The sequence below is a fragment of the Doryrhamphus excisus genome, linkage group LG16 (assembly GCF_037039965.1).
Source record: "Doryrhamphus excisus strain RoL-2023G ecotype Guam linkage group LG16, RoL_Dexc_Guam_v1.1, whole genome shotgun sequence".
Classification (NCBI taxonomy): domain Eukaryota; kingdom Metazoa; phylum Chordata; class Actinopteri; order Syngnathiformes; family Syngnathidae; genus Doryrhamphus; species Doryrhamphus excisus.
In genome coordinates, this window is record NC_136372.1 from 11,505,389 (window position 1) to 11,532,116 (window position 26,728).

Genomic DNA, 26,728 nt, shown 5'->3' on the forward strand with positions numbered 1-26,728 from the left:
GACTATTGGAAGGCGAGTGCGCTGAGACGTTTTACTGATTTAGGATTAATGAGATGCGCTTTCTGGGGGGAAAAATTACCTATTTTTGGAGAAGAATATAGTAATCCCTTGCCACAGCGCTTCACTCTCACGTTTCTTCAAAAGTATATAACTAAATCATGCTGTGTTGTGGTTAAATATGGTCTATTAGTAAAAACAAACAAAAGAAAAGCATATTCAAGCATAATAGTGTGTGGAATAGTGCCGAATAATGAAGTAAAATACAAATATAAGACATTCAGAACACCCATTCGAATATGTAGTACTGTAGCACTGTTCACTAGGTGTCGGTAATGTCACTAACGTTCAATGGGACACACAAGCACCAGGACAACAGGGTTTTATAGCAGGTTTGATTTAGCTCACAACAGGCACAATAATACATGGGCTATAGTTGAGCTCATCAACAATCCCCAATGTCTTCCTGCCCGTCCCGCCCACTCACCCCAGCAACACACAAAAGCACGCGTCTTATTTACAGTATGTTTTACATGGCTGATTTTGTGTTATTATGTCTGCTAGTTGGGATAAAAGTAGTGTAAAAGTGATTGTAAGGGTGTTATTTCATATCTAGAAGGCTCCAATAAAGTCATAAACGTATGTAGAAGGTCATTGACAGGTTTTCTATTCTTTGAATAAAGAATCCGACTTTGTGGTCTGGTCTAAGAACCAAATAACCACAAGAAATGTGGGATTAATGTAATAAATTATTGAATTATCTTATGGAGTTTAGTGCACACTATATGAGTGGGTGAGGGTCCAATGTATCAAAGCTATAGGCTGAAATTGGCCCCCATGCTGCAGTTTGAAGAGTCCCGCCACAGTGTATTGGCATGCATGAAACATTTTCAAACACTGTTGTGGCTTTTAAAGAAATAAAGCAAAAGGTGGTCCAACAATATTAATGTGCCTGTGTGTGTTTATGGGCCTGGTTGTGGGCGTGTCCCCCCCCCCCATTAAAGGCAAAGTCCATATGTGTTTGATTTGCCTCGTGTCGTCTTGTCAGGTCTTGCACGCGCCCAAGGGTCCCTCGGCTTAAAATGACCGCCTTTCATTTAGCGGATCGGATACAGACAGACACAATGTGAAAGTGAAAGTAAACTGTCGCAAGAAGATGTACGCCTCCCTGGCTCTAAACAGACGCACTTCTTCGACGCCGAAACACGGTAAGTCCACTACTGCTAATGGATGGTCTTAATACTGGACCTAGCATACATTACTATACACTGAAGCTAACAACATCTTCACTACTTGACAATACATTAACATTAATATTAATATTTCAAGCTTTAGATTTTAGTTGGTTGAAAATAAAACACATGAAAAAGATTCTACAACAACACAGAACTTAATTTATGACCGATTTAACTACAGTAGCTGTTAAATTCAACAATGTAAAAGAATATAACAATCAGTGGCTTGCAGGCACGGGTGAGGCAGAAACTGAAAATAGAAATATTTGTCAATTGGACTGAAATAAATCATTTTATGAATTAAAAATAATAATAAACAGAAAATTAACATAAGTCTGCTGCGAGCGTCTCTGGAAAGCCATTCCTAAAGTTGGGTCGTGGTCAGTTTGCGTTGGTCAGGATATTGCCAATAATGTAATATGGCTTTCTTCGGCTGTGTAATGTCCTTCATTTAAGTAGTATCTGTATTTGTATCTGTTCACCCATCTAAATGAACTGTATTGCTATCCGTCCTTGGAGTGGGCGAGATTTTAAGCGGAAGTGTGTGTTGTTTAACCGGAAATGGGCTGGCCTTAAAGCTGTACATTATTTTAAGTCCGAAATTGATTTGAATTTATTGCAATATGTATTGTTTATTATTCAGCTATATGGTATTTGTGTACGTGATCCTTGATACTTTAATCTTGAATTATTTATATATAGTATATTGTAATTATTTCTTATATATGAGCTGTGTGAAGTTGGTGATTCATGCAAACATGGCGAGAAACATAACAATAGTGTGTAATGTCAGCATTTTAGCCAATTAGCCAATTGTTTTTGTTGTCCTCTTAATGAACATCTTGAATTAACAAAAACTCCAAAGAGATCCTTATATTACATACAATTGTTTCAACAAAGGCTGCATGGTGTGGGAGTGGTTAGCCTACAGGCCTCACAGCAAGTAGACCCGAGTTCAATTCCACCCTCGGCCATCTCTGTGTGGCGTTTCCATGTTCTCTCCGTGCATGCGTGGGTTTTCTCCGGGTATTCCGTTTTCCTCCCACATTCCAAAAACAATGTGAGTGTGAATGGTTGTTTGTCTATATGTGCCCTGTGATTGGCCGGCGACCAGTCCAGGGTGTACACCGCCTCTCGCCTGAAGACAGCTGGAATAGGCTCCAGCACCCGCCTAGTGAGGATAAGTGGTAAATGAAACGGAAAATGAATGTTTCAACAAAATAAAGTCAACCGTGCAAAACAACCAGAAAAGCAAAAACAACACATTTTACAACAGTTTCTTCATATGAATGAATGAGAAAATTAACATTTAAGGTTAATTTTACCTTTGTTGAAGATGTGACTGTTCCCAAAGACATGATCTGGCAGCGAGACATTACACGGACACCAGCTTCCATGGGTTATTACCTGAATTTGATAATGTTTTTCACCTTTTTATCAAAATGCTGGTACATTGGCTCTATCCTGCTGAAAATCGCTACCGAATTCAAGAAACAACTCATGTCAAAATCGGAAAGTGGTGGTGGTAGATGTCGCTGCCACACCCTGTCTTTGGAGACCATCACATCACATCTTCAATAAAGGTAAAATTAACCTCGAGTGTTCATTTATCAAATATTTTTATGCATGTAAAACTATGAAAATAATGATTTAGAGGACCCTGGAACAAAACATATCCTATTTAAGACATAAAAATGTCTGCTTTTTTTTCTTTTGTCAGGACTGCATCTTTATAAGTGTGCCATGAAGTCGTTGTTGCAGTTTCATGAATAGTTTCCAGGTTTCTGCAGGGAAGGCCTTGTCATTAGAGAGGTAATGCTTACAGGGTTAATTAAGTCACTTTGATAATCTGAGTTTCACTTCCATGTGGTTAACGTTTGACTTTCTCCTCATCTGCAGCAGTGTTGGATAGTTAATGAATTACAGTCAGAAATGTGATTGCCTAATCACTGGGGGGGGGGGGGATTGCATGATTGCGGCCATACTTTCAGATCATCAAACAAATTTAACACAAAATGCAGTTACAAAACAACTTTCACTTTTAAGGGTGAACAAAAATCCAAACCTACGTAGCCCTGTGTGAAAAAGTGATTACCCCCACTGTAAAAACATAACTTGTCAAAGTGAAGTAGACTGTAGACCAGGGGTCTCAAACTCAATTTACCTGGGGGCCACTGGAGCTCGGGTCTGGGCAAGGCTGGGCCGCATCAGGTTTTCAAAAAAAAACAAAAAACGCATTTATTAAAAACAGAAAAATATACAAACTTTTTCAGTGCTTTGGTTCTGATTTTCTACAATAAAAGCTCTGATAAAACATTCCACTGTTCTCAAATATCTTAATTTTTATTTTTCTGCACAAAATAAGATGAAAAATAAATAAACAAATCAAGACTAAAGAAAATCAATCAATCAGTAATAAATAAATGTAATAATAACAATATAACGGCAAATAATAAAAACTTAAGAAACCACATATAGTTGGTGGGTAGACATTATTTTTTTCAGATTAAAATTAACAAAGCATTATTAGAGCCCTGTAGACATGACAAAACACGACTATAGTCACATTTATACTCTTTTTATTTACAACATATTTCGCAACTGCAGGGTCTTGAGACACATGCTAACTCTCAAACTAGAGAGCTAGCGACCTAAACGGTAGCCTTAAAGTTGTTTCCTTTAAACTTAAATACCCAAAAACTGACCACTTCCACACGGATAGGGAGGATAACTATTAACAGTTATTTAACCTTTAACATGAACATTAATCAAACGTAATAATTTTTTCTGGGTACATGATACCATACAGCATCCATATCAAACTTGCGTGGGCCGCATTAACATTAAACTTTCATATCAAAGCAGGGGCCTCAAACTAGTGTGCTGCGGGCCAGTCTGTTCTACTGACATCAGCACAACCTGGACTTATATGGGCATGCCCAGGCAAAAGCTGTCTTTGTATACAGTAAGCTGGGGTAGTTTGATGAATCACAGCGGAGTAGGCTCGGAAACACTGCAGCAACTGGTGCAGATTCTGAAGGATCTAGAAATCTTTCTGTGCAGGTTATTGTGTATAGCTGCTCTATAGGAGTCAAGAACTCAATACAAAGGCTTTAAAATGTGTATAAGAAGTCCCCTTTAATGGCGAATGGCTATAGTTGACTTGTATCGTTGTACTTCTTCTCAAACTAGTTCAGACTAGTGCCTCTGCTGGTTGCAGTCAAGTAGTGCTTCAAAATATGACATACACTATATATGCTATTTATATATGATATAACTATAATTTCCACATAGTTTATTACTATGCCCATCTCTAGTAGTACATGCTCACGGTTGTTTTGTCGATAGTCGCTTAGTTATCACACAGCCGAAACCTTCTTTATTGTGGTTACTTGGTTTTGCTGTCAAAACTTCTCCAACTGAATGCAGTGTTCTCTCTACTTTTTGGTGTGTCTTCTATTCTGTTTACTTGCTTTATTCAACTTCATTCTTCTGTAAAGTGTCTTTGAGTATTTTGAAAAGCGCTATACAAATAAAATGTATTATTACTTTTATAGTGTGAGCCTGGATGTTGACGGCAGCAGAATGACATGGAAGCAGGCATCCTACCTGTGTCTCATTGTAAGTTACAGCATTGGAGTATACAATTGCCAGAAGAAGCAACAATCTGAATTCATTGTATTTTATGTTACTGCAGATAATGAATTATAGACTGTGCGCTGTTGTTTTCATATTGTCTATGTTCTATCTAGAAATGGTATTAGTCATAGTACATATAAACGATGTCATTGTGGTAGCCGGTATTTCAGTTACTCTCATTATGCCACTGACATTCTAGGTGTTTTCCACCCTGGTTGAACTGTCACAAGAGAACTGTGAAGACTACTTTACTGTGAAAGAATGGGTATGTTTCTTGTATTTTTGCTGCACACATTCTTTTTTGAAAGTTGAATAATAATCAATACACATATTGTTGTCATAAGACACTGCTGTTTTGGCAGACATGTTTATTCTTTCTCTTAGGCTGCAGTTTTGAGTTGCCCTTGTGGACTTCCCCCTAGATATGACGTCATTGTTGATGATGTCATGCACTTTCAGTGACGTGCAATACCACATATTTTGTTGTTTTTTATATGATGCTGAGGAATATTCAGGCTGGTATCGGTGATTATCACATACTACAGTGTTAATTGGCCCTGTACCCTAGAAACCGCTCATGAATGATACGGGAAAAGGCCGAAATGATACTGTGTCAAAGCCCAGGGCAGTGATACTGATGAACTATAGAGTTTAACCATGTCCAGTATCAGCCCCCGTAGCTGTCCACTCAGAGCGCGCTGCTCTGGTATCGTGCCCGTGAAACAACCAATCAGAGAATAGCGCACGAGCGTTTGTTTTGCTGCCGTCTGTGCTCTGTCAACATGTCAGCGGTTGACACTCCCGGCGAAAGACAAATAGCAAACAGAATATTAGAAATGGAACGTTTTATCACCATTAATGAGGAGGACACTCTTGAAATGATCGAAAAAACTAAAATGCGAATACAAGTCGGGAAACCAAGGGCGACTGCAACTGCAAGAACGAACGAAGACTGGTAGAAAGTATTCCCCCGCCTGAGTTAGACAAATACGTGTCTATGTTTATTGTAATGTCGTTGCCGACGCTATGGAAAGGACACGACTGTGATCGCTAACGAGCTTTTATTACACAACAATACTGGCTACTGTCGGCCGTAACCACGCCGTTGCAACCACCGCCAGCGACGCAACAGTGCTTCCTCAACACGACACGCCCCCACCCCTGGTGCATTCACAGTCACCCGGAACAGTCAGACACTCAAGAGCACAACATGTCAACATGAACACGTCAGGGTCGCTACATTATTTTATTAATCAGAAAAGAAAATGGGGATGAACACGAGCCTGATTCTCTCAAATCAAAATTCAACTCTCTGGCACGTTACATGATGGAAAAACGAAAGTATGTGATAATAAGCTCATGATTAAATAGTATGTGATAATGAGATCATCACATGGTTTGCCTGGTATCAGGCCCAGTATCATGCCACCGCGTGCTAGAATCGACCTTTGGTCTCGGGCTGATACTCTAATACTGATACCGATATTTGTGCAAATTCACCAAACATGTCTGGTAAATGTGAAAAAAGTTGTGTATTTTGTCGCTTAGCATAAAGACTACCAGACATTTAAGACTTAATTTATTGATTAAATAAATAAGTAGATTATTAATTGAAAATGAAAACATTTAATTTTATAGAAAAATATTAATATGATAATAATATATTAATCTTAATATTCTAATATTTGAATATGCGTGTAATTATGCATTTATTTAATAAATGAATGAATTAATTAAAATATATTTTAATCTTTTTTAACCATGACAACATGTGCAATAATAACAGCATCATAAGATCAATCATAATAATAACAACACAGGCTACTCAACTCATACCCCCCAACTACACTTCCTGTCCACATGTTCGTAACACATTTATTACAACACACAAGAGCACAAGTTTTATTTCTGGCTTTGTTTTGGGTTTTTTCTCACTGATTATGTCTACTATATTGGGTAATATGAGTTTAATATACATAGGGCTGTTATTTCATGTTTGGAGGGCTCTAATAATGTTAAAACCCTTTTAAAGAAGGGATCCTACATTGCTGAAATCCACTTATCATGTTGCTGTGTGTCTTTTGTGTTGCTGGGATTGCTGTACTTCCTTCTGACCATTTCTCGCGTCATTTCCAAGACAGGCTATTGAACAATAAAAAACACAGGGTTTACATTTTAGACTAACCCCTCTTTTGGCTTTTCCCCTCAGGGGTCCCCACAGCAAATCAATCTCCTCCATCCAACCCTGTCTCTCTCTCACACCAACTACTCTCATGTCCTCCTTCACTACATCCATAAACCTCTTCTTTGGTCTTCCTCTATGCCTCCTACCTGGCAGCTCTAAATGCAGCATCCTTCTACCAATATATTCACTCTTTGTCCTTTGGACATGTCCCAACCGTCTCAGTCTGGCCTCTCTGACTAATGTCCCTCTGAAGTACTTCTTCCTGATCCTATCCATCCTGGTCACTCCCAATGAGAACCTCAGCATCCTCATCTCTGGTACCTCCAGTCTTAATCTCATTAAATGTATTACAACTGTTGTGTGATTCTTGAAGGTTACGTGAGCTTCACATTTATTTGCTTACTTCCGTCACACAGAAAAACATAACTGAACTGGAATTGGTCGACCTTGTGATCCCAGAGAACACCACAGTAAGTTACTGAAACAGTGCTGAAATGGGCCGAGGCTGTTCCATAGAGGCTCATGTTTGGAGCATTATATTATCTTGGTCTCTTTCTGAAGAATGTGGCAGAATGTACATTAGAGCGATACTGTCTGCAAGACCAGATGTGCGATGTGCTGGAAGACTGCTTTGACAGAGATGTGAGTGAATTTGTATGTGTGGATATGATCGCATTTAGTTGTTTGGTGTCAACGTATTCACCTCTTTTTTCCACTGCAGGCCAAAACTGAAAGTCACAAGTGTAAACCTGTGTTGAATGCCACCGTCCATACTTACCACTTAATGTGTCTGCTTGCCAGAGTGAAAGCTAACAAAAGCTCTATAAATGGTAACACAATACACCACTCATTTTGTCAATATTTCATCTTATTGACTGTTTTTAAATGCTACTATATACTTTGGGGGCAGTTAAGAATACACCGTGTATCCATTTTTTTCTTCCTCTTACACTGCAGGCTGTGAATATGGTGAGTATATAACTATTTTTTATTACATGAATCAGAAATTGTAGAAGATATTATTATAACGTGCGTTCAAGGACCACAAAATCTTCACGTTTGATAAAAAAAATAATTAGGTAGTGAAGACATAAACATGTAAAAACCGTGGGCTTTCTAACATGCTGTCATGTATTCATGAATTTTTACCAAATTTAGTGACTAAAGCTGAATTCACATCGTCATACACTTTCAAATTGCGTCTATTTTAATTGGTCTAGCAAGTCAGTACAAGCGCATCTCTAGTAGATAGACTTCAAGTGTATTTTTGATGTAAATTCAGTGGCATACTGGTAGGAGAAACACAGGAAAACAGCTTCTGGTGTCAAAATAAACTACGCTTTTTAGCAAAAGAAAAGTATAAAAGACCCACGTTATGTAACCATCGCTCATTGCAACTAAGATGATGGATGATGAACGATTACCGTATTTTTTAAAGTCACACTTTTTGACATAGGTTGGCTGTTACTGCGACTTATACTCCAGAGCGACTTAAAAAATATGTATATAATTTGACAGACAGCCACAAGACGGCACTCTAGACTTTCACACAGATATCTCCTACTCCTTAATGAATCAATATTTAAACAGTAGATTTAGCTTACAAAGATAACTGAGAATGACGGGACACAAATGCCCCCCAAAAGAAAATCATATTCTGCAGACTTATAAGCTGCAAGCAGTGAAATGCAGCTGAAAACAGTAATCGAGCAGCAGAAAGAAAGTTTGACCACAGCTATGTTCTCCACGTACAAAAAAAAACTGCAGCAATTTGGGGAAAATCGCACGGCCAAAGAATGGTACGTCCGACTGTGACTTAGCAGAGCCTCAGCGGTAATTTCGCTTTATGTCTTGTTTAGCGATAACGGTAAAAGCTAACAGTACAACAACACGCCGACATAAACGGATCCATTTGTTAGAAGAAATAAAATGTGCTGATTTAAATGAGTTCCACTGTATTTCAGAATTTTATTATATTGTTGTTTTTTTCCAGAAAGTGTTTGCCCGTTATTTGAGGAAAGAAGGCAAGTTGGTAAGTGTTTTTGAAATTAATTTATTTTCACAAATTATGATTGAATTATTTATAGAAAAATATTTTCATATTTATTAATTCTTTATACTTTATACTTAAAAAGTATACTTTTTTATACTTTTTGTTTTTGTTTGTTTTGTTTTATTTAATTTTATTTAGCTTTTTCGCAAACAAAAATACAATCCAATATGCGTTGTTATACAGTGGTGTGGAAAAAGTTGATTTCTTACTTTCTTTTGCATGTTTGTTACACTTAAATGTTTCAGATCATCAAACTAATTCAAAAGTATTAGTCAGTGACAACACGACTGAACATGAAATATAGTTTATAAATGAAACTTTTTATTATTAAGAGAGGGAAAAAAATCCAAACCTAAATGGCCCTGTGTGAAAAATATAGCGTCTAAAAACATAACTGAGATTAATGGAGATCTATCAGTCTGGAAAAGGTTATAAAACCATTTCTAAAGCTTTGGGACTCCAGCAAACCACAGTGCGAGCCATCATTCACAAATGGCCAAAACATGGAACAGTGGTGACCCTTCCTAGGAGTGGCCAGCCAACCAAAATGACCTCAAGAGCACAGTGACGACTCATCAAAGAGGTCACAAAAGATCCCACAACAACATTCAAAGAATTGCAAGCCTCACTTGCCTCAGTTAAGGTCAGTGGTGATGACTCCACCATAAGAAGAACAATGGGCAAAAATGGTCTGCATGGCAGAATTCCAAGACAAAAACCACAGCTGAAGTCTCGTCTCTGTTTTGCCAGAAAACATCTTGATGATCCCCAAGACCTTTGGGAAAAACTCTGTGGTCTGACGAGACAAAAGCTGAACTTTTTGGAAGGTGTGTGTCCTATTACATCTGGCGTAAAAGTAAAAAAAAAGAACATCATACCAACAGTAAAATATGGTGGTGGTAGTGTGATGGACCGGGGCTGTTTTGCTGCTTGATTGCAGTTGTTGCTGCTAAGGATGTCCCAACTAGTGATTAGGTTTGGGGCGCAATCACTCGTTCAGATAGGGCCATGTAGGTTTGGATTTTTATTCCCTTAATAATAAAAAGAGTAATTTAGGTGTGTTGTCATTGACTAATATTTACATTCGTTTGATGATCTGAAACATTTAAGTTTGGCAAACATGAAAAAACAAGAAAACAAGAACCAATCAATATACAGTAAAGTCTCGTTATATCGATATCGGTTATATCGAAGTACTGCTTATTACGATACTATTTTCATTTCCTGGCAAATTTCTAGTCTTTTATTCTATAATTAGTTCCGGTTAGTACGAAACCCGGTTATCATGATAATCCGGTTACTACGATGCCCTTTTCATCTCCCGCCAGCCAATTTGGTCTGCTTATAGCGATACAAAAGCATCTTAAAGCTGAATCAATATTTGCTTAAGGATTTCAATACCACCATTAACGAAATCTGTAAACGGCGTATTGTTTGATTTTTGGCTAACACCGTTTCGGCTTTTCCACCGACGGACGGTAATTAGAGGATTACAGGTAATTAATATGAGGTAAGTATTAAACAATCTTTTGAAGTAAAGGAGTAAATATTTGTATAATTTAGAGGGAAGATTCAGTGAATAGACTTAGTATTTTCAGATGTGTTCAATATTCTTGGCACTAGCTTTACTGTTAAATTATGAAAGTAAACTTACGGTATTGCTTGATCAAAGAAGCAATATCTTGTTGAAATAAATCAATACACTTGTATCTTAAAGATTAATATGAAATGTTAAACAATATTGAATCTTTTGTGTTAAAAGGTAAAACGGGGAAGCAGAAGAAGATGGAAGATTTTTTTAAAGTATTGCAGAATAAGTAATGTAAATGTTGCAGTTTTTGTTTTCCATACATGTATTTAATTGTGTTGTATTCAGATATCTTTTTATCGCTTGCAATAATCACTGTTTTTCATATGTACATGCTGGCGTTCGTGGTTTCTCTCGTGTGTATAGAACAATGTCGAGTGCATTATTGAATATTTACTCAGAGTCACTATTGCAAGAGTGCGTTATGAAAATAATAAATGTTGAAAAAAAATGTGACCCATCTGACTTTAACTGCATTGTGTTATGTATATGAATGCAATAATTTTTTGCAACAATGTTTATGGTTTTGTCTGCTGAAGCGTGAGGATTTTGCATTGGTTGAATTTTAGAAAAGAAATAGTCATTAAAAAAGTGTAAAGACGTTTTTATTTCATGCATAAGTTTATTTTTCACTTCACTACAGTACAATCCATGAACTCAAGGAGAAAATTACATGCCATATCAAAGATCCGCCCACTTTTAATGCAGTTCGGCACAGGATCGGATATATCGATAGTCCAGTTATATCGATATTTTTTCCAGCTCCCGAGAATATCGATATAACGAGACTTTACTGTAAAATGAATTGCAATGAGTTGAATATGGAAATAATAATCTTTCAAAAAACTGTTTTGCCTTTGAATTTCCTGACATTTGTTCTGCTACCAGTGTCAACACCACTGCCATCAACAACCACTGCCCCACTGCCAACGTCACTTGTGATGATGGCAACAACTGCACAGCCAAACTCAATAAGACATGGCCAACATCCCGGGAGTGAAGCAAGTAAAAGCCACTGTAAGTATATTTATGGTATGATGTGACTTCCACAAGGAGGGCTGATAAGGGATTTTTTTCCTCTTTCCTTTACCCAGACTTTTCAACCCTGGAGATACTATTAGTGTTTGTTTCAATTCTTGCACTGGTCTTGCCCCTGGCTGTTTATTTTCACATGCGTCGCCAGATGACACGGGACGGAGGATGGCAGGTGAGGCAGGAAAAATCACCTTTCAGCGCATATATACAACTACTGGGCCATATATGAAGACTTCTTAAATTTTACTTCAAGATCCTAATTAACAGTGTAGGTAACACACTACAAATATGAAAATATAAAAAGGATTAAATGTCATATATTTTACTGGTATATGCGGGCATTGAGAGGAGCCAGATGAGGTGGCAAGGGCATCTGGTTCGGATGCCACGTCCAACCGGTAGGAGACCTCGGGGAAGACCCAGGACACGTTGGAGAGACTATGTCCCCCAACTGGCCTGGGAACACCTTGGGAGAGGGGAGTCCGGGCCTCCCTGCTTGGGCTGCTGCCCCCACAACCCAACCTTGGATTAGTGGATGGATTTTCAGCAAAAAAATCTGTGAATTTCCATTAATAAATTGATTATTTTTGCATGCAAGCCTGTCTATGAAAAAACACCCATATAGTCACCTTTATACTTCTATTACCTAATACAGTAGACATGATAAGTGATAAGCGATTGGGAAAGTTCATGGTTCTTGTAGTATCTCAAACGTTCATTCATTCATTTTGTACTGCTTATCCTCACGAGGGTTGCGGGGGTGCTGGAGCCTATCCCAGCTGTACACCCTGGACTGGTCATCAGCCAATCACAGGTCACATATAGACAAACAATCATTCACACTCACATTCATACCTATGGACAATTTGGAGTCACCAATTAACCTAGCATGTTTTTGGAATGTGGGAGGAAAACGGAGTACCCGGAGAAAACCCACAAGGGTGGAATTGAACTCCGATGTCCTAGCTGTGAGGCCTGCGCACTAACCACTCGCCCGCCGTGCAGCCTTATCTCAAATGTGGGTCAAATACATGGGATCGATGTGAGTCTGTCATGCATCCTCACTATGACTAGCGTTGTTTACATAAGTGCAGGGACACAAGGGTGGGAGGGTTACATCCCAAGACCACCCAGGAATTGTGAAAAATCACAAATAATGGAAATACATTAAGTTTAATGACTTAAGTGACACTCATAAAGCAATTGGCCTACATTGTTTAAAAATAAATACAGCGGTGTGAAAAAAGTGTTTGCCCCCTCCCCGGTTTCTTATTTTTTTGCACGTTTGTCACACTTAAATGTTTCATATCATCAAACAAATTTTAATGTTAGTCAATAACAGCACAACTGAGCACCAAATGCAATTTTGAAAAGAAGCCTTTTATTATTAAGGGAGAAAAAACTACAAACCTACCAAATGGCACTGTGTGAAAAAGTAATTGCCCCCTAAACCTGATAACTGGTTGGGCCACCCTTAGCAGCAGCAACTGCAATCAACTGTTTATGATAACTTGTAATGAGTCTCTTCCAGCGCTGTGTTACTGTTACTTTCACTGTTGTGATCATACCGACTTTTCATCCGTTGTGATTAATGTCATTTCAATAATCAGCACCTGCTGCGTTAAATACAAGTTGTGTCACTCGTCTTGGCTGCTCGTCTTACAAGCATTTTTAATGTCTGTTATATCTTCTAGTTTGGCACAGTACCTACAGATTCAAACTCAGTGGACTCTTCACATGAGGAAAATACACAGCTTCATCTCATTCGGGTAATATTACACATTTATTAAGTTCAACCAGAGGCTCTTCTACCATTAACATGTATGGATTTCACATGGTTATTTTTACAAAAGTTAATTGTCATGCAGATGCAAATTGACATAAGACAAGTACGCCATGACAGGGTGTACAGTCATCCTTGACCACTTTGTGGTCCGAATTTTCAAAAATATATTAATTAATACATTTTTTTTTACATTTATTATTAGTCATAACATGCAAATGTTATGTATTTTTGACACAAATTAAGCATTTGTGAGCATAAAAATTGCATAATTAACAAAAATACACACATAAGGCATTCAGAAGATGCATCCAGAAAAATTAAAGATATTTTGGTATTATTATTATTATTGTTATATGGTAGTCCCTTTGTGTCAGTAAGTGTTTGTGTTTGGTGAGACACGCACACCAAACTTGATCGGCAACACACAGGTGCACAAGTATTATTTATGTCTTAAAGGGGACCTATTATGCTTATTATGTACATTGTGGACTCCTATAGAGCAGCCCCACAGGATAAACAGCACAGAAAGCTTTATAGATCTTCCAGAATCTGCACCTATTCCAGCTGGATTTCCTTGGATTTCCGAAACGCTGTTTTAATTTATTCTACCTGCCTCTGGGCACGCCCACTCCACTGTGATTAATCCCAGTCAGGCACGCCCATATAAGGTAGTAAGGCTGTCACAGTGAGCGAGTTAGAAAACACTCTTTGAAACCGAGTGTTCAGAACCTTCCCAAACTTCTTTCAGGGTTCACTTCCAAATACACAACCCTCATTATCTGAAACTTTGGCATTGTGTCATGGGAGAATACAACATTGTAACATTTATAGGTCAGAAAAGTGTAAAACAAATAATAGGTCCCCTTTAAATGAAGTGCAAAAGTGACTATAGGGGTGCTATTTCATTTCTAGAGGACTTTAATTATGTCAAAAACTATGTTTCGAATGTTGTAAATAGGTTTTCTGCGTTAAATATGCAAATATTCAATTTCTAAATCAGGAATTTTCCTTTGTAAAAATTCTCTTAACACAGTTGGACTGAATCTAATCTTGTTAAGATACTATAGAAGGATACTTAACTTGCTCTCTTTCTTCTCTAGACACAGCTCTAAAGGAGTCCCTGTGCTGCTCCACACATGTTATAGTGCTCACAAGACTGCAATTGAATGGACCACACTTAAGCTGGCATGGAGCATCAGCCAGGGGCTCACCAAAGGACAGAATTAATATGAATTGTTGGAATTCCTTTGTCCTTTCTTTTCAACAAACTTGCTTTGTGTCGTGGAGTGAAGCGATGGAACAAACATCATCGTGCCTACTAAACTCGGTTTCATGGTTAGATGCATGCATCAATAGCTACTGCATAACTAACAATAGTTGTAATATAGGCCTTCTGTACAGGTGGTCCTTGGTTTACAGTGTTTTTTGTTTCGGAATATGAAAGCATTCCCATAAATGAACAAAAATGTAATTCTGGTCCATAAACACGAGCTGGGAGGAAAAATAGACTTTGTTCCGATGCAGCCACACCGAGCCAAACAACACTTCATGATGTCTCCCAACCGGCAGTGCGCTAAAAAAAGGAAAGCCATCATCGTGGAAGTGACAATGAAAATCATAAAAATGTCAGAGAGAGTAGGCGCTCGACTGTCGTGATCATCATTAAGGATAAACATTATTGAATGTTAGAGGATTGCATGCAAGGAGATCTGGGAGGAGAAGAGAAGGGTAATTCTTCCAGACTACCCTGTGCAAATATTATATATAAGAACGGAGAAAGGCCTGCAAGATAACCACAGGGATATAAGTACGGAGTTCTCATTTCATTACTATGTTTTTATATGTCCTTCATGTATTCTATGTAAAGTGTGAGGGATTTAGGAGTTAATTTAGCTATAATTTAAGTATTTTAAGTTACACTAAAAGACAGAATGGAACCTGTTCATGTCCTGAGGACTACCTGTAATGCATTTCAAGTAAAAAATAAGCTTACAGTATATTGTACATCACAACCATTAAGCTACAACCTACTGCCCTTTAACACATTTCATTTCATTCCAGTGAAGTGGAGTATTGGCATGTTCCACATGCAGCTAGTATTACTGCCCCGGAGGCTGTAATAATGATCATAATTAACAATAGGTGGTATTGTTGTTGTGTTTCTATGACAATACCATCATCAACTTTAGAGGCCTATAAAATTGGTAGACTAGGCTTCTTGTGTTAGCAAAGCAGTGCTTTGCCACAGGCTGAAATGATCAAATGATTTTATATATTTTCAGACTCTTGTCTCTTTTTTGAAGACCATGCCTTTGTGTAAGGAATGCACTTTTCTCTTCTTACCAGTAAGTAATTCAATTGCCCAAAATGTTGAGTTATTTCTGACTTATTGTCACAACTGGAAAAATAAAGTCATTTTAAAGCCTTATTGTTGTTTGGGTGGAAATTCTATGTTTCTGATATCCAACTTCACCATGAAATGTGGCCCATCAAGTTACTTTAGTCTTTAATCTTTAATGATATAATGTATTTTCCCAAAGGTCGTGGGGATAATGAAGACATTTTCTGGCCAAGTTATTTTTGTTCAGCAGTGGTTTTTGTCTTGGAACTCTGCCAACACTGACCCTTACTGAGGCAAATGAGGCCCTATGATTCTTTCAATGTTGTTGTGGGGTCTTTTGTGACCTCTTGGATGAGTCGTGCTGTGCTCTTGGGGTCATTTATATAATTTCAATAAAATGCTTCATTTAAAAACGTAATTTTGCGTTCAGTTGTGTTGTCATTGACTAATATTTACATTTGTTGGAGGAGCTGAAATATTTAAGTGTGACAAGCATGCAACATCACACTACTGTATATGTATACTCACAGGTAGGTCTCATTAAGGTTGAATAAGTGCATTTATTTCAGTACTGTAGCTCAATTCACAAAGTGAATAGAGCCACTACCACACATACAAATATTTCATAAATGTATTTCTTAATTTCTTACTCATTTAGATGATTATAGTTTTTAATTACCCCAAATTCCATATCTCATAAATCTGTCACAAAGTTCAATAAAAAAAAGTGGTTGAAGCTCTAATCAGCAAATGAAATGCAAAAACGTCCCGAGACTTTAATTGGATGTTTAGTCTAACTGAACCCGTGAATTCAACTAACTTTTGCATGATATTCTAATTTATTGAGCTACACTCGCTTAATGTAAATACAGTATTAATTTTTTTTAAAAAGTATTAAAATATTAAAAACATTTTAAAATTCTTTCTTACACTCCTGAACGACTAAACACACAAGCTTGAATCCAGTCCAGTGAAAAAGTCGGACTGACTTGAAATTTTAGGTAATTAACCCATTAATTAAAAAAAACTATTTCCTGTTTTGTATAAAAATTGCTGCAGTGTCAAAAACTTATTCTGAAAGAACCATACCGGAAGTGCGGTTGGTTGAGGTGCAGTAAATCCACCGTCGCTTGTCAGTCGCTGCCGGATGATGTTTGTGCTTTAGATAAACATACAACTTCTGTCGAAGATAGGCAAGTGCTATATGTATACACATTATTCCGTTTAAATCTTATTCACAACAGAATATGTACCAGTATGTAAAAGTATATGTAAAACTATATGGGGCAAAGCACCTTGCTTGCTTTCTTCTTACGTGATGCTAAAGCTAACGCTAAGCTAAAGTATATCCGAGTTGCTGTAGCAACGTAGTTATCCGCCCTGTACTTAACATACTTGTACTGCTTCTGTGTTTAAACATACGGTATCTCCATACGTGTACTACATTTATGTTTGGACACTGTCAGGTTCAAAACCCCGACACTTGTAAAAAAAAAACTGCCTGTACAAAAGAAGACACAGAGAGATGAGTTTCTTTTTACTTGCAAGGAGAGTGATCAGGAACCGTTCAGTAACAATTCGCCACCTCACTCTGAAGCAGCTCCTGCCCTCTTGCCTTTTTATTGAAGGAAGGCCCTGGTTACAATCAGGTTTCAATGGCTGAGGGAAGGGGGGTTTAATTATTCCAGTTGAAACCAGTTTCTTTGCACAACATGTTATCCATAATGTGTGGATAGCTCATCCTTGGCATGTGATTCTCTGGGGACACACACACACACACACACACACATACACCCTTTGAGGTCATATCTACTTCTGACCCGTGCCTATGTCCCTGAGGGTGTTAAAACTATCTGCTGAGGAATGTTCTGTCATGTTCTGTTTTCCCTTAATCATGATGTACACCACAAGTGCAGGCGTCACAGCATTAATCTTACTTTGTTATGTGAGTGATACGAAATGTTTGTAGGTCATAAGAAAAATAGGTCATAAGAATATAGTAAAAATAGGATAACTTTATGTACAATTCTTCCAACAGACACTGAGCTTTTGTTGTTGCAAAACTTGATTTTTGTGTAATGTGACGTCTCAGAGTAGGTGCGTTTATGTCTGTACATGAAAAACTCCATCCTTCCATTTTAATATAAAATACGTGTACCTGCATAGATTTGTACATGCAGACAGCGGGTGTCTGTGTCTTAAAAGTTATAAAAGCACGACCTTGTTTCAGGTCACAGGACGTTATTTTTAATCATAATTTCATTTGTTTTGTGAAACAACAGGACTAATTTCAGCCTATAAAACCATGACTACAGACTCAACACTCCTCACCTCCGAAATGGAGTTACAGCAGCAAGAAGACTTGTATCAACAGCTGTTATTACAGGTAATATAAATCTATTTTTTTAACTATTCAGTGTATTTTATTTGCAAGGTACTGTCTTTCCTTTTAGACAATGGAAAACATGCACACCGAAAATCCAGACTCCAAAGTGATCCGACCACAACCTGGTGAGTAGCTTCATATAATAAATTGCAGCAAATATCACAAACATCCGATAAAAGCAGCACACGCTAATTAGTCCTGCCTCTCAGGAATATGTGTGAAGACGACATCAGAAACTGACAAACAGAAGGTCTTTGTCAACATCTGTCAGTCAAACTCAGTTCCGCCTCCACCGGAGCTGTCCAGAGAGGATCTTGTGGAGTTGCTCCAATCAGAAGATCCCAGTGGTTACAGAGTTCCCATGAGCCTTGGGGAGCCACACACCGAAGTAGACAATAGTAAGTAACCACAGTCACATGTCATTCATGAATGCTTACAACGTATCCAGAAAGTATTCACATTGCTTCACCTTCACCTGGTTATACTGTGTGAGCTCCCACAATTCACTATGCAGGTCACTCGCCGAGCATGGGTAAGAGAGGGGTACAGAATTAATTCTGCTACTGTGAAGGTCCCAATCAGAGACGGCGGCCTCCATCATCCATAAATTGGCCGTGGAATCATATGAAAATAACATAGGATCAAGATTGTACCATTCAGACTAAATGGGGGTGCCCGCAGCTGCGACTGAGCATACATTTTTACATTGAATGTCTTTGTTTTTGTTGTAAATAGGCTGTTTTGATACAAATTCAGCATAATTTGTGTTATTAAAAACTGAAAATGACTGGTGACTTGAACGGAAGACTTATACTTGCACGAGATGGTTACTCTTAACCACAGCAAAGCGCCGTTGAGTACATAAAGAAAGGTAATTAGGAAGGCAGACCGCACAGACTCTCATTACGCAGCCTTTTTCTCGTTAATGTGAGGTCGTTAGTGAATAAAATGGACAACTTACGATTCCGCATCACCCACAGTAAGCGACTTTCTGGCTGCTATGTCATAAGTTTCACAGAGAGACATGACTAAACAGCAGCATACCGGAAAATGCTATTGAGCTACCCGACCGCAACACATTTCGAATGTCGCTTGTCTAACCAACTCCATACAGTAGATGGCATCATAACGCTACTTCTGAAGACACCTCATACACAACTGTCTGCTAGAGAATAAGAAGATCTAGCAGGAGGGATCACTTTTGACATTTTTTTTTGTATTCAGTCTTCTCTAGAGTGACTCTGGAGAAATGTAGCTACTTTTTCTGGTCTACATGGACACTTTTGGAGACTTTTAACTTAAAAAACACTCACAGGTGGTCTTCCTTGTGACATATATAAGAAAGTTCATATGTCTTTTATCATGCCTAAACTCAAAGTCTCTTTGTGTCAGGCTCTCAGGGATGCACGGCGTATGACGTTGTCATCAACCAGGAGTTCTTCCAGAAGTGCCAGGTATGTTGGTAGTTGTTCTTTCTCTTTAACAGTCATTTTCACACTGTTACTGTTCCTTAAAGGAAGAAAAAATCCATTCGTATGATTAATTCTAAAAGATAAAAAGGTGAAATTTTGCAATTTTGTGGCTTAACAGTGAGCCGTGTGTTAGCATATATCCATGAAACTTCATGTTTATGCGGTGAAGTGAAGTGGTGATATAATGCTGGCCCAGCAACGACAAGAGCCAACATGTCTCTTGGAATCAGAGAAGTAATAAGGCAAGAACATTTTATCTATCCAACCTCCCTCCAAAGACCTGTTTGAGTTTGCATGCAGGTCATACTGGTCCTTGCGTGATGGCATTTCCGCTGCACTACATCCAGTTCTTATTGACCTGGACCTGAAGTTGTATGTGCTGTGTCAACACAAGCATTCCTTAGCAGCTCATACAAAATGTACAGTTGTGTGCTGAGCATTGGGGCTCCACAGGGATATGTGTTTCGCCCACCGCTCTTTCCACTGCTGACCCATAACCGTGGGCCACATAACAACAATGCTGAAGCCAACTACAGGAGTGAGCTGATGGTGGTGGTCCAGTGATGGCAGGACAACAATCTTCCATGGACATTTGACCTGGGCATGCACATCTTTGAGGACTTCTCCTGGACTAAGAACACCACATTGCTGGCTGAGAAGACTCAAACACACCTCTACTTCCCACCCCTCATCATATACTCTTTCTACTAGTGCGCCAATGGAAAATGACGTCCCTCATGGACATTTTCAACACCCGCCTTATCTGCATAGCCATCAGCATTGGTGGTGATTATTTATGATAAGTTATGATAAGTTCTACAGGTCATATAATATGAAAAAGGGGCACACATTGGGCAAAAAAGCGTAATCAACACAAATTAGAATTTCTGATTTTAATAAAGCAGTGGTAAATACAATAACAGACACAACATAGCACCAATTGCTTACTGTAATATACCACAAGGACACAAAATACCATTCATATGCTGTTTCAAAAAATTCAGCAAAAGGTGAATGTAGCGAGGGAGCGCTGTTTTAACTACATGTCCATTGATTGTTTAAGTTTCAGTGGTACAAATCATTTTGACTATATATATATGTGTGTGTCTTGTAGAAGGAAGCCTTGTTCCAGCAGTTTGTTATCATGGTTTCTTTGGAAGGTTTAGAGAACAAATACAATCTGACGCTTAGCAGAGGTAAGTGTGCATTTGTTTGTTTATTGCATAATATCAGAGAAGTTGTTAAGCTTCCAGTTCTTGTGTTGTCCCAGAATGGAAAGTGCTGAAGAACAGAAAGTTCTTGGGGTCGGTCAACAAGCAGAACATTCGGACGAAAAGCAGGCCAGTTATTCAAGAGCTCCAACCTCAGTAAGTGTATTAAGTAGGCTACACATGGAGTCATCTCAAAATAGATTTGGCGTTACCTGTTTGCCCTCGGTCTTGAACACACTGTGATGGGACTCTCTGTGTAACTCATTTTGTTAACACACCACACACGCCAAAATCAGTTTATTGATGTTATGCATGGTATCACCCTTTTTCTTAGGGAGACCTCTTCTTCTATTCCAAAAAGGTAAACAATGTTTTAATCGTTGACATAATTGTGTGCTTTTCGTTCATCTTTCTCAACTATCTCCTCAGACCAGAATTTACCATGTTTGTGGAGCCCCCTGCTGGTGTCCCTGAGTACCTCATTGCAGAAATAAAGCTGCCTGGTGTGGTGAGACACACATATACAAAATAAAAGCAGACACACTGCATAGGAGTGATACCTGCATTTTGCAACATTGCAATAAAAGTGAATAAACTTTGCTTGTATCAGTGAAGGCAAAATGCACAAAGTTTTATTTTGTTTTATTTCGGAGATGGGTGGCTTTTGCTTTTTTAGTGTTAACTCATACGCTTAAAAAAGGTTCAACAGCCTCCTTAAAAAGTGATATTCACCCATTTAAGAAAGGCGAGTAAACAATGTCAAGGTATAAAGTGTCAGCTATAAGTAAGTGTCGGCTCTCCAGGTTTCATCACGGTCGCTGGTCCTTGACATCGGCGAGGACCGCCTGGTGTTGACAGCCAGACCCTCGCTGTACCATCTTGACATCTTCCATCCCTTCCTTGTTGACCAGGACACAAGTGTGGCACAGTACAACAGCGGCACTCAGGTACAGCCAATAAAACTGCACCAGTTCAGCTCCCTAACTTCCAAAAATGTCCATGTAAAGTTGATGCGGATGGATGGTGAGTTTGATCATTATATGTTGATTGTACTGGTAATGGTAATGGTTTTATTTCATTTGAACATGCATCAGATTACAATTGAGTGCATCACATAGACAGCTGGGATAGGCTCCAGCACCCCCCGCGACCCTCGTGAGGAAAAAGCGGTAGAAAATGAATGAATGAATGACATAATCAGTTCACAGTTCCACATATCCAAAAGGAGTAGGAAGAAGCAAAACTTATTAAATCCTACCCCTCCATCTGGTACTTTTACAATCAGTAACTGTTATATTTTTTCACTTCCTGCTTTCCATAATACAGTTTAAGGTTTTTTTTGTGTGTAAAGAGACAAGATAGGACAAGTTAACTTTTAACAGTTAACAAGTTAACTGTTGCCACCAAATGGCAACAGAAGCTCCCCAAGATTTGAAAACCGTATAAAACTTTTTATTCATTCATTTGCTACCTGGAGCCTATCCCAGCTGTCTTCAGGCGAGAGGCGGGGTACACACTGGACTAGATGCCAGCCAATCACAGGGCACATAAAGACAAACAACCATTCACACTCACATTCATACCTATGGACAATTTGGAGTCACCAATTAACCTAGCATGTTTTTGGAATGTGGGAGGAAACTGGAGTACCCGGAGAACATGCACGGGGACAACATGCAAACTCCACACAGAGATGGGCGAGGGTGGAATTGAACTCGGGTCTCCTAGCTGTAAGGCCTGAGTGGCCTTTTTATATAATACTTTTAATACTAACTTTTTATATAATAAAAAATGTTATGTCAACACAATTCAAACACATCTGTCAACTCATTTATCTTGTTCCTTCTGTCTCAGATCCTCACAATCACCTTACCTGTGGTGTCCTCCTGAAGTGACAAACATCAACTCCCAAGTATTTTTTTCATATTCAAAGGATGTTAAATGAGATTATGGACTGTTTATACTGAAAGGCTCACCACATATGTTCACTTCATTAGCCAACAGATTACTATTGTACTGAAACAAAAATCTGGAATAAAAATCAATTCAAGATAGTTCCATTGTTGTTGTTTGTTGATGGGACTTTCAAAGCATGTCGTCTCAAGTATTTATAGTCATATCACAGGTCGTATTAAGCTATAGTTAAAAAAAAACTATTAATTCTGTCCTATAGGGACTCATTGTGTGGATTCTTTTTATGTAGCACTTTTAATTGTGCCAAAAGCCAATGGATCCTTTTTTTCATCACCTTCCACTCCCTTTACGAAAAAACAACAATCTAACTATGATACAAGACTTTACAGTGAACAGTACTGTAAACTGTATTTATAAATGGTCCTTCCTGCCTGCACTAATGCCTCTCTGCTAGCCCTCTTTCATTTAGTCATTCTCCCTCCACCTGCCCTGCGCCACGAGCCTCCATTTGTCCAGTGAGGTCAGACCACTGTTCCTCTTAATCCCACGAGGTGCTCATCTTGCAGCCGCCTAATCCGGCCATGGCTGCCGGCCCTGAACACACACACACACACATGCACACCTGCAAGTTTGCACACATGCTCACAGTTATTTTTGAACTGTATATTCAAAAAGCCAATCATACCCATTCCATGCATGTACACATAGTCATCCATACAGCACACACACACAGTGTTTACCCCGTACTATAAAACTCCCCTGTCCACGCACTGAAACCACACTCCTGCCTGTGTGTCAGCTGATACCACACCTTCATACAGGTATGTTTATCTAACTCACTGTCTTGACTTTTTTCTTTTAGGAGTTATTTATTCACACAACTAGTCATGGTTTCTGCATAGCGAGGTTGTTAGTATGGCAGTAACTCTGTAACGACCCCAAGTGCCAGTAACTGGCCCCTAAACACCTCTTATGGTTGATCCAGTGCAACAACACCACTATAGTAGTTATCACCTTTCTCTTTTCTGTAGGCAGCTCATTCGTGTCTGACAGCTATGGAGGTTTCAGATTTAACAGAATTACAACTGTTACTTCATGGAATCCTTCATGAACATTTATTAAGGCATTTTTAAAATAATATTTTGTCTTGCTACAAGTGTTAAGTATAGTCACAAAATTAAATAACCACAATAGGAATTCTGTAACTTTTCATGAATGTATATTTGTGTTTTATCCCTGGTCGAGACTGGTTCTTACATTCATTTTTACATAATTATCAGTTGGATTCCATAAATATTGTATAAATGGCGACAGGTGAATACACAGGTTATTCATGTACCTTCTGCCATTTTGGGGAAGAGCATTTAAATGTTGTGCATGTCACCTTGACTAAATTGGATAATTTCACACCTGATCATCATTCAAGGTGTACATTATTGTGCAGTGGTTGGGAATCTGTTATTGATAATCTTTCTTTTGTTCTACTCGGACAATTGTCAGTGGGGTAGGATTTTATTGTCTTTTTTTTTTTTTTACACATAACAATTGTGGAGCTCTATTATAGCACACATAGTATCCTTGACTAAAATTATCCCACCTAAGGCCGGTGCCTTTTTTTCCTGCTCCAACCTGTCGCTCTTTAAATCCCCTGGTTTAATCAGGCGACCCCTCCCTGTCTCCATTTAGCTCCTCACAGGCAGCTTCCGACAACGATGCTCGATGCTGATATCTGTGTCATTCCACCATACATCACATACACGTGTGTTGCCGACCCATATTGGATCATACCAGATGAACCAATAACAGACTCATGCTGTTGCGTTGTTAACTGATGTCACTCACTATTTGTCATGAATAGTTTTATAGTACAAAAGTTTTGTAGTTCAATATGGCCTATTATTTGTCTTATGAGTCAAAACAAATGCATATTTAAGCTAATGTTACATATTGTTGCCTATTTTTGCCATGTTCAAGTATAAAAATGGCTAAATGAACTAATACAAATATAAGGCATAATGTAGATGCATTCAAAGTCATTGGTAATATGTAGCATTCAGTCATTTTCTGGAATGTTAGGTGAGACACACAATGACCAGATCGCCAGAACAACAGACTTTTATTGCAGGTTGGAATTATCTCACAACAGGCACAATAATCTCTATTAAAAACATGAGTTCTTGTTGCTGCCGTAATCCATGGCAATATGAAACTCAACTCTGAACCCCAGATGTACAGGATCACTTCCTGTTTGCCATGCAGTCTGCTCCCCGAGGCAACACATTTATATTAAGACATGCAAGTACAAGTCTTATGTATGTCTTATATGGCTTATTCATTCATTCATTTTCTACCGCTTATCCTCATAAGGGTCGCGGGTGGGGGTGCTGGAGCCTATCCCAGCTGTCTGCGGGCGAGAGGCGGAGTACACCCTGGACTGGTGGCCAGCCAATCACAGGGCACATATAGACAAACAACCATTCACACTCACATTCATACCTATGGACAATTTGGAGTCGCCAATTAACCTAGCATGTTTTTGGAATGTGGGAGGAAAACCGACGCATGCACGGGGAGAACATGTAAACTCCACACACAGAGGGCCGAGGGGGGAATTGAACTCCGGTCTCCTAGCTGTGAAGCCTGCGCGCTAACCATTCGGTCGCTGTGCAGCCTCTTAGATGGCTTATTGTCTACTATATTGGGAAGACACACAAATGTAAATGTGACTATAGGGGTGCTAGTTTATGTCCAGAGGGCTCTAATGTTTAAAATCCTATTTAGAAGGTCATAACCAGGTTCCTAGCCTTTGTCAGAAAATAATAATAATGTTAGTTTTATTTTTAATGCCACTGTGTATACATTTGGCAGTCTACATGCAACAGAGGTGTCCAAAAACATTCAACCGTTCAATGCCTTGTCATCCATAACACAAAACTGACACAAAATGTTGTCTGTAAATTGTTTTTGGGTTTTTGTAGCCTTGTTACAAAATAACTAAATGGTCCCCAACGTCCTTCAGTTCTTTTGTATGTGGCCCTCTGTGGAAAAGGCATAAATCCTTCCCTCTAATCTGTTAGGACTAAAGAGTGCGTTTGAGGACAAAGAGGGAACAATGCAGGAAGAAAGCGAGAGAGAAACACTACCTCTCTTTGTTTAACCCTTGTCACATTCTCACCTGTTGTCCCTCCATCAATTCCCCAGCATCCTGTGCCAGGAAGGTGTCAGCACACACTGCCTGCGTCTCTGCATGGTTTAACGTCACAGCTATGGCAGCTCTTAGGCACAATTTATAGCCAGAAGCATCTCAGCGTGTATTATCATGCTGTGTATTTAAAGTGATTTACGACAAAAGAAAAAAGGCTGGGACCACCTGTGCCGCAGTGATGATAAGTCACTGGCATACTTTATACCAAAGATGGTCTAGAATAAAAGATGAAGCCTTACTAGCTCCACCAATGGTATGAAATAAGATTAAATTAGTATTTCACTCCATTTAGCTATTTTTTTTTTTGCTTGAAAATGCTGAATTGAGGAAAAGTGTGAAGCGGTTGTCCTAATGCGCCATTCTTCTCAGTTGATCTCTCACCCACAGTCCATTTTGCTGCCAAACCAGACAGTATAAGCAGTACAGAATGGTTAAAATAACCAAACTGTGTAACTACTTTGAAACACTTTCTCCTTCATTCATGATGAGCTCACTTTAATTTACCTGTGTGTTTCTTGCAGCCATGTCTGATATTGAAGAGGAATACGAGTGAGTAATTGCAACATCCATCATGCCACTTAGCCTTTCTAATGCCAAAAACTTCAATATTTTACATTGTAATTTCTATTTTCTCTTCCAGGGAGCAGGAGGGTAAGTAGAAGATGATGCATGCATAGGTGT

The 26,728-nt window shown here is 38.7% G+C and overlaps 1 protein-coding gene across 4 annotated transcripts; it reads left to right on the forward strand.

The window, feature by feature from the left end:
* The first annotated feature begins 1,085 nt into the window (after positions 1-1,085).
* Positions 1,086-22,975, forward strand: pih1d1 (PIH1 domain containing 1). Of its 4 annotated transcripts, XM_078797434.1 has the most exons (14): positions 7,977-8,025; positions 9,050-9,088; positions 11,586-11,714; positions 11,792-11,904; positions 18,142-18,245; positions 18,313-18,370; positions 18,455-18,643; positions 19,638-19,699; positions 20,832-20,913; positions 20,988-21,084; positions 21,263-21,289; positions 21,358-21,436; positions 21,732-21,875; positions 22,783-22,975. In XM_078797434.1, exons 4-14 carry the CDS (start codon positions 11,898-11,900, stop codon positions 22,816-22,818), a joined length of 885 nt encoding a protein of 294 aa, XP_078653560.1. In that variant the 5' UTR covers positions 7,977-8,025; positions 9,050-9,088; positions 11,586-11,714; positions 11,792-11,897; the 3' UTR covers positions 22,819-22,975. The 4 variants fall into 4 exon arrangements, with proteins under 4 accessions (XP_057904798.2, XP_078653560.1, XP_057904799.2 ...); XM_058048816.2 differs by lacking the exons at positions 7,977-8,025; positions 9,050-9,088 and adding an exon at positions 9,853-9,936; XM_058048815.2 differs by lacking the exons at positions 7,977-8,025; positions 9,050-9,088; positions 11,586-11,714; positions 11,792-11,904 and adding an exon at positions 1,086-1,205.
* The last annotated feature ends 3,753 nt before the right edge of the window (positions 22,976-26,728 follow it).